This window comes from Thermobia domestica, chromosome 2, assembly GCF_964235325.1.
Source record: "Thermobia domestica chromosome 2, izTheDome1.hap1.1, whole genome shotgun sequence".
In the NCBI taxonomy this organism is placed as follows: Eukaryota; Metazoa; Arthropoda; class Insecta; order Zygentoma; family Lepismatidae; genus Thermobia; species Thermobia domestica.
The window spans coordinates 213,413,328-213,422,241 of NC_137455.1; the positions used below are offsets into that span (position 1 = coordinate 213,413,328).

The window sequence follows — 8,914 nt, forward strand, 5'->3', positions numbered from 1 at the left end:
AGTATTTCAATGAGCAAAAATCATAGTGCATTCTTAAAGGTAGAAGAATACTGTCAGAATTTGTAAGAGTAAGAGATATCCATTGTCAATTATACTGTTTTCTGTCAGTACAGAATAAACTCTTAGAGGAATAACTGAAGTTAAATAAAGCTTTTTAACGTCTCACAGTTAAATTGTCAGGCTAATGGAGACGGAAAATTAACGGAAGATAATAATTGTGATACAACTTGAGGTTTGATGGGTAAGACAAAACTCACGGACAAGTGCAAACTGAATAAATAATGCTTAAAGTCATCATATCCCTTCGATATTTGACTCTTAATCATTATTACCAGTTTTATAGATAAATAAGTTTTTCAGGCATTTCTCTACTAGTGGAGCTGTGAAACAAATTCTATGATGCTATTCAAGCAATCACCACCAAATAACAAAACTATGTTTCAGTAGAAAGCGAATACGTCGACAGATAGTACAGATAACTTTATATCTGTGTTGATATTTGTGAAATGCTCATATTACAATATTTCAAATTGCAGTGTACAACACTAGAGGAGCATTTAAGATTAATTCTACAAAACCTATGTATTCAATGTCAATGAACTAAACTGCATGATTTTTACCATCCGTTTTGCTCGTTGAGGTATTGTGCTTGACTGTTATTTATTCCCTCAGTCAACTTTGACAACCAGAAAATCTCCATTTTCATTCTTAGAACAACTCAAGAACAATTCCTTTTTTCGGAATATGGGCCGATATTTTGTTTTTGAGTTGTGGCTTTTTGCATTTCCTCAATAAATTCTTAATTGGTCATAGCTCCAAGAAGAACCCTTCCTTCATCTGGCTGCCATACTTGTTACCTTATCGGTGTCAGGAATCATCTCCCAAATGTTGTACGTGATATTTAGGAACAACCTGCATGAGAGAAGAAATCTAGATTGACTGTGTAATTGAGAGACGAAGGGATTACCAACTCTTAGTCCAAGCTGTTTGAGCCAGAAATTGAAAATTTGGACAACATGTAGGATACGTGACAGTTAGGAAACGTTTGTGGACATAAGATGCGGAAGAAGGGGAATTTTGCAGTTGCAATTCTTATGATGATGCTACAATATTCTAAAAATCACTACTACAATATTCTAAAAAATCACTCCGCTGAGCAATTATTATTCTGTATTTTTTAAAGAATATTGAAATTAGTTCATATAATAAATGTTTATTTGGGAAACGCAAAGTATTTTTTACGAGTTAAACCTCCCTGTCTTAACCTCCGAGAACCGTTTACTAATGGGTATTCAGAAAAGACGGTTGTTTATATTCTATTGATTTTTCTTGGTTGTATAAACCACCAACATCACTGAAAAGAGGCCAGAAAGGTTCCTTCACACTTTGGCTACGAAGTAAGCACACCGCCCAAGTTAAAGAAAAACAAGAAGAAAAGTGGACAGTGGTCTCCAGAACTATCGGTCATCTAGTCGAAACAAGGCCATCCTTCCAACGGACTTTTGGAAGGACACAAGCCACCAATTCAATGAGGAGTTTGCTCTTTTAAAATAAAATAAGAAAAATTTAAAAAGAAACAACCCGGGAGAAATCAGTCAGTTTGAACTCTGGGTCCATAGAACAAAACACATAATAACACACATACACATATTATTTTAAAATTGTAGTTAAATGAAGTGTGTAGCCAATATGCATGGCTAAGTAACTCAAACGTGGTACAGTTCGCGGCATAGAAATTGTTACAAAAATTTCTAAGTCCAAGTTAATAACAAACTCGTGCCCCGTTTTCTTATGCATCCAGAAATACATCTCTCAATCGATTAGTTGCTTCTAGTATTCAATACAACTCCTCCCCCTCCTCCACCTCTCCTTGTCTAAAGTAGTGAATGTGAGTACACTCTTTCCATTCAGCTGGAAAAAGAAACAGGAATCAAGTTTAAAACGTTATAGGTTTAAAACAGTCTTTTCAATTCGATTGTTCTGAAATATTTTTAAAAGCTTAAAAATATAAAAAATTCACACAATGTTCCGATAGCTTCATAAAGACCTTTAGTTTCATTCTTTCCCTTCTTAAAGACTGGAAGCTAGTAAGATGCTCTCTAAGAAATCTATGGAAATTGCCAATAACGGCAGTAGGTTGTGTGCTTCCTAAAGTCTATAATGCGCACATAGAGCTCTAAAATATTTACTGACAGAAATGAGTGTTATTCAATGATTCATTTCATTAATTTTCAGTAATTGCAAGCAAATGTTCCAGGTGGGTCATTTGGGCAAGACACGAGGGTGTAATTCCCCCTCCGTTGAGCTTCATAAATACGTATTGTTTGATCAAATGTATAGTAATACACTAATAAAAAAAGTAAAAATCTTATGTCGCCGGAGAATTCCCCCCCCCCCCGAATGAAATCTAAAAGACACTGCTTTTATCAAAAAACCTATAGAGTTACGATAGCACATTGCTAGACAGCTTACATTTGTTTTCAAGAGTCGAAGGTTTGGTCTCAAGCCATATGAGTTCCTGGGCGACATTGAGAGAGACGGAGAGAGAGATTCAACTATGGAGACAGAGAGAGATGGTTTATATACACAGATTTAGAATTGGGGAAAAATGATCGGACAGCATTCGTATTATGACGAAAATTGTGATTTTGTGAAACAGAAAAGGGGAAGGTTTCGAACTGCGAGGACCATGATCAAAAAATCTGAAACTTCCGAGACGGGTTTCGAACCACGAACCTTGTAGTTATCGAGTCATGACTTTATCCATTCTGCTACGGAGAACTCTATGTACTCGTTTACCTAGATTTCCTTTAGCTACGTTGAAAGCTAACTTAATGGAATATTCCAAAAGTTGACTAGGTGGATGTGCCGTTCAGATAGGACGTAAACCTCTTGTAATTTAGTTACAATGTATCGTGGCGGATATAAATCATTGATCAGGTAATTGCGACTGCTTTGAAACAAATGCAGAGTATATGAATTAAATCAGTCATATCTGTTGTTTCATGTGGAGAAGAAAAAAACTTGTGAACCAAAGGTTCAAGAACAACTCAAGTTATTAATGGAAACTTTGGCGAAGATTATTCACTTATATCGTCATAAAAGGAATACGAAAGACGTTCTCAAACGAAGAAATACTATTTTGAAAGCGGAGCCAAAGAAACCTAAAGTAACGAGACTAAAGACGAATGATTTAGCGCATAGTGACCGTGGTTCAGTGGTCAAGGCGCTGGATCAGTAATCTGGAGGTTCGAATTCAGGTCGGGCGTTTTTTCTTTTTTTTTTTTGTATATGTACGAACCAAGCAAAGGTATTTTGCTATGCACATATATTAAAATTAGAAGGTTCTATAACTGAATATATATTATTTATTAATAACTGAATCCAACAATTAATTATAACTGTAGGAACACATTAAATTCAAACTATGGAAGCGGTATTGTCCACTAAAACACTGTAGGCACGACGACGACCACACGTTCACATCATAGGGACGCACACACACAAAAGCAACTGGTCTAACGGCTCTTTTTTAAAACACACTTGTCCGCCCAAAAGAAAGAAATTCCGAGGGTTGACAAAAGTGAACCACGGAGCCCTCTGCAGGAGGGAAAAATTACTATTTAAGGACCAGATCTTCAAGGAAGGGCGATAAGCCCGAACATAGCCCCCACCTTGAAATGGTCGCGTTTGAAGAACATGAATATTATAATGAGAAATGTAATGCAACAAAATAGAAAACAAGACCAATATGTATATACAAAATAAACAAGTAAAGAAAATCGAGACACTAAATATGAGAGAAATAATGTAAGCACAACATGAAAAAAGAAAAAAATGAAAATCAAAACACGAAACATGAAAAAGAGTATCAAACACAATATGAAAGTTGATAATTGAATGCACGAATATATCTATCTATTTGCATCAAACGGTAAACGAGAGAGCTTCACAATGGGGCGCCTTAAATCCCCAGGAGCTGTTCTTACGGTGACAGTTCGCACAAGTCCATCAGTACCACTATGGATGTCCTTGACACGACCTAGCCTCCACTGTAGAGGGAGGAGGTGAGGTTCCATTAATAGCATCAAGTCTCCTTCTTTGAGGTTATCACGTCCGGTCCACCACTTTGGCTTCTGCCCTAGACGGGAAACTACTTCTGAAGGGGGTTTCTGCAGTTGTAGACAAAGCGACGACACCAGGCTACAACGCGTTTCACTTTGAGCAGAGATGAATAACGGCTAGTGATATCATCCACTGTAGCTACACACATAGCACTGACACACCTTTTTCTTTCTTCCGTCACCTTATCAGATATGTGGGGTGGTCCTGCAGCCGTGGGCAACACTGCATCATACAACCAGTTGGGATCGTTCCACCACAATGAATGACACAACAATTCACTAGGGTTCACACCCCCTGGAGGCACAATCAGCAGGGTTTTGCAAGCCGTCTACAAAACACCATTCCGCTGCACGAGCTGTTTCTTATATTACCGCGACACGATTCGCCACAAATGTTTTCCATTTGTCAGGAGAAGAAGTAATCCATGCTAACACAACCTGTGAATCGGTAAATGCTTTTACCTCTTGCACCTCAAACACAAGAGCGTTTGAGATTGCGTTGAGCAACTTCGCCAGCAATAATGCAGCGCACAACTCCAATCGAGGGAGAGAAACAGTTTTAATTGGAGCCACTTTAGTTTTTGCAGCAATTAGCTGCACACTGATCGTTCCGTTTGAAAGCTCGGCCCGCAAATACGCCACTGCAGCATAAGCCCGCTCGCTGGCATCTGAAAAGCCAATTACTTGGCATTTTTTAGCGTTGGGAGGTATGATGCACCGCTCAACCCTTGCTTCCTCTAATAGGGACAGTTCCTTGCAATACTCTTTCCACTCCGCGCACATTGAACTAGGGAGGTTTTCATCCCATCCCAAGTTTTCCTTCCACAACGACTGCAGAAGCACCTTCGCCTTGATGGTTACCGGTGAAAGGAAACCAAGTGGATCGAAGATTTTGGCTATCTCAGAGAGTATCATGCGCTTGGTCCACACGTCGCGCTGCAAGGGGGGAGAAACACTGAATCCAAACTCGTCACTGACTGGTGACCACTGCACTCCGAGGGTCTTGATGGTGTTGTCATCGTTGAACTTGAAAGGCACAGACACTTCGCGCATATCAGACGGTACGGCTTCTAGCACTTCCGGTTCACTGGATACCCATTTTCGCAACTCAGAGCCTGCTTTTTTCAGCAACTGAATTAGCTGTTTTTGGAGCTCGATCGCTTCGCGCACAGTTTCACAGCCACCCAGAAAATCGTCCATGAAGAAGTCCCTCACTAGTACACTTACTGCCAAGGGATAGTTTTCACCTTCGTCTGCTACTATCTGTTGGATGCACCTAAAAGCTAAAAAAAACTAGCAGAGGCAGTTCCGTATGTCACCGTTAATAATCGGTAGTCTTCTACAGGAGAGTTCGCGGAATTGCGCCACACAATTCTTTGAAAGTCAACAACTTTTCTGTTTACTATTACTGCCCGATACATTTTGGCAATGTCCGCGCATAAGGCCACTTGATGTCCACGAAATCGCACCAAAAGTGGGAAAATGTCATCTTGTAGCTTCAAGTCCACCATTAGCTGTTCATTTAGAGAAACCCCGGATGTTGTCTTCGCACTGCCATCAAAGACCACTCGTAATTTTGTTGTTGAACTCGTGGGTTTTAGAACTGCGTGGTGGGGGAGGTAACAGCTCTTCTCAGGTGCCACGTTCTTCTCTTCTGGGGGAACAAGCTCCATGTGCCCCAACCTCAGATATTCTTCCATGAACGCACGATATTGTTCTTGAAGTTGAGGTTGTTTTGCTAACTTGCGTTCACAATGTAACAATCTTCTGACTGCAATGTCACGTGATTTTCCCAAGAGTGATGCATTCTTCTTGAAAGGTAATCTCACTACATAACGGCCATATTCGTCACGGTAGTGAGTATCTGCAAAATGCTTTTCACAGTTCTTCTCTTCTTCAGACAAGTATCTTTTGGGAGTAAGTTCTTCTAGCTCCCAAAACTTACGAAAGGTTGTGTCCACTTCACATGACGCACGATATGCCGCCACTGTTACGACTCCACATGTGGTACCTACGCTACCAGAAAGCACCCAACCAAGAACAGTCTCTAGATCTACGGGTGTACCCGGTGGTCCAACACGCTTTCCACTGAGCATTAATAATGGAAACACATCCGCTCCAAGAAGCACGTCAATGGGGCCCACTATATTGTAAGTGGGGTCCGCTAGCTTTAACCCTTTCAAATGTGGCCAACGTGAAGCACTGGCACAGGGTTGCTTTGGGAGATCAGATGTTACCTTCGTCACTACAATCGCTCTTGTTTCGAATGTTTCGTTCATCTGACCTAACGACTGAAACTGCAAGTCCAACATCGCTTTTGCAGATCCTACCCCTGCTCCCGTTATGCCCGAGATCACTACACTGTATTTTATTTTTTGTAGTCCGAGCTTTTGCACGCACTTTTCGGTTACAAAACTAGTCTCTGACGCACAGTCTAGCAGAGCTCTGAAGTGATATGACACACTGTTTTTTCCGTTTATTTTTACAATCGCTGTGCACAACAGAACATGCGGCACATTTGCTTCGGAAGCAAAATGTGACGTGACACTACAATCATGCTCTGGTAACGCATCATCTCGTTCGAAATGTAACATTGTGTTGTGCTTTTTGTCACACTTGCGGCAATTTCCGGATGAACAACTGTCCTTCGGACAAGACTTGCGCATGCAATTGAAACACAAGTTCTTTTCTTTCACGAGCGCGATACGCTCCGCCACTGAACGTTTGACGAACTCGGAACACCTGTGTAGTGGATGGTTTGAATTACATAGTTTACACAAACTTTCGGTCCGTTGTGCAGTTGTCACATGAGAAGATGCAAGTCCCTTTTCGGGTTTTTCACTGTATCACTGCTTGCGGAGTGTCGAGTCTTCCCATTGGTCGAAACAGCCAGAGCGCGGGCTCTGTTGTCCAGAAATGCCGCCAGCTTGTCGAAAGATGGCTGTTCACTGGAATTTAACGAAAGTTCCCACTGTCTTCGCGTCTCGCTGTCTAGTTTATCCGCGGTGTGATAAACTAAAACCGCGTCCCAGTGCTTCACTGGTTGCTCAAGCACTTTCAGCGATCGAGTACACTCCATCGTTGTGTCAATTAATTTACGCAACGCCGTTGCCGATTCTTGTTGGATGGGTGGTTGCGTAATAAAGCGTTTGAAAATTGAGTTCACAATTTCACGTTTATTGTGATAACGCGCGTTCAGAATGTCCCATGCTTCCTTGTAATTACTGTTCGTAATTTGCATCGCCTGAAGGAGTTGGGCTGGCTCCCCCTTCAGGGATGTTTTTAGATATTGCAGTTTTTGAGCACCAGATAATTTATCGTTGCTGTGTACTGAGGCTACGAACAAATCGTGGAACGAAAGCCACTCGAACAAATTACCTGTAAATGTCGGTAATTGTATTTTTGGCAATTTCACCTCACTACTTTGCTTTGTTTCTGAAGAAGAAACCGAATTATTTTCCAGAACTTGTAAATCCCTTAGCACCACACACATCTTCAGTAATCGATTGTCCATCTCCGCTAGCTCTTCTTCTTTTTGAAACTGCTCGTCATTTGAAATGGTTGCAATTTCATCCAGAGGCTTCGAACAATACTGTTGAAGGTCACTCACCCTTCCGTGGTGAATCGCAATGAAGCTGGTTTCTGTTGCCGATAAAGCAGCGATCGCTTTCTCCTCCCGCGTGATTTTCGATTTGAGGGTCCGGTTTTTGATTGCTAGAGCTTCCATAGTTATTTGTTCGCACGACACAAAATCTTTTAATTGAAATCACTCACACTCTGTCTGTAATGACTGTGTCCTGCACTGATCCACGACCGGAGAACCATTAAATTTGTACGAACCAAGCAAAGGTATTTTGCTATGCACATATATTAAAATTAGAAGGTTCTATAACTGAATATACAATATTTATTAATAACTGGATCAAACAATTAATTATAACTGTAGGAACATATTAAATTCAAACTATGGAAGAGGTATTGTCCACTAAAACACTGTAGGCACGACGACGACCACACGTTCGCATCATAGGGACGCGCACACACAAAAGCAACTGGTCTAACGGCTCTTTTTTAAAACACACTTGTCCGCCCAAAAGAAAGAAATTCCGAGGGTTGACAAAAGTGAACCCCGGAGCCCTGTGCAGGAGGGAAAAATTACTATTTAAGGACCAGATCGTCAAGGAAGGGCGATCGGCCCGAACAGTTTACTTTAGGATTTTTGATGACGATTGATCGACGATGACACACGTTTTATTATATTCAGATATTTGAATACTCGGATGTTTCAATACTTGAACTATCAAATCTTCATGAACAATAATAGTAATAATAATAATAGTAGTAATAATAATATTATTATCTCGTAGAAGACTAAAAGCTAGGAGCTAATTATCGCTCAGTTCATACCATTTCAAACAGAAACGTGATATTTTGCAAGAATTTTTTGGTTTTGTTTAATGTTGACCACAACAAGAAGAACTTTTCATCTCGTTTATAAAACAAACAAAAAATGAGAATTAACATTTTTACATTCGAGACGGGACAAGGCTAACTCGAATTATCGTCTCACTTTGGAGATGAGAATTGAGACGAGACGAAAAGTATCGTAAACATTTCTCGTCTTGTCTCGATTGTCGAAATAGCGAATGCCTATTCTTCAAGTAACAATTGTTCTGTAGACTGAATCTTATAGGCTTTTTGTTACTTTGTATTTTAGAGATGATTGAATTATGGTCGGTGTAAGTACTTTTGTAGCAAAGCTTTAATAATTACCTCTGCATATCTTAAAA

The 8,914-nt window shown here is 40.2% G+C and overlaps 2 protein-coding genes across 2 annotated transcripts; both read right to left on the reverse strand.

The window, feature by feature from the left end:
- Positions 1-4,487: 4,487 nt before the first annotated feature.
- On the reverse strand, positions 4,488-5,324 carry LOC145679316 (uncharacterized). Its single transcript, XM_081749901.1, has one exon. It carries the CDS (start codon positions 5,322-5,324, stop codon positions 4,488-4,490), a length of 837 nt encoding a protein of 278 aa, XP_081606027.1.
- An 83-nt stretch (positions 5,325-5,407) lies between these two features.
- LOC145679317 (uncharacterized) lies at positions 5,408-6,790 on the reverse strand. The gene has a single exon (XM_081749902.1). It carries the CDS (start codon positions 6,788-6,790, stop codon positions 5,408-5,410), a length of 1,383 nt encoding a protein of 460 aa, XP_081606028.1.
- Between the last annotated feature and the right edge of the window lie 2,124 nt (positions 6,791-8,914).

Bases quoted from the DNA above. Each gene is read 5' to 3' on its own strand.
- LOC145679316 (XM_081749901.1), bottom strand. From the start codon at position 5,324: ATGGACGATTTTCTGGGTGGCTGTGAAACTGTGCGCGAAGCGATCGAG.
- LOC145679317 (XM_081749902.1), bottom strand. From the start codon at position 6,790: ATGCGCAAGTCTTGTCCGAAGGACAGTTGTTCATCCGGAAATTGCCGC.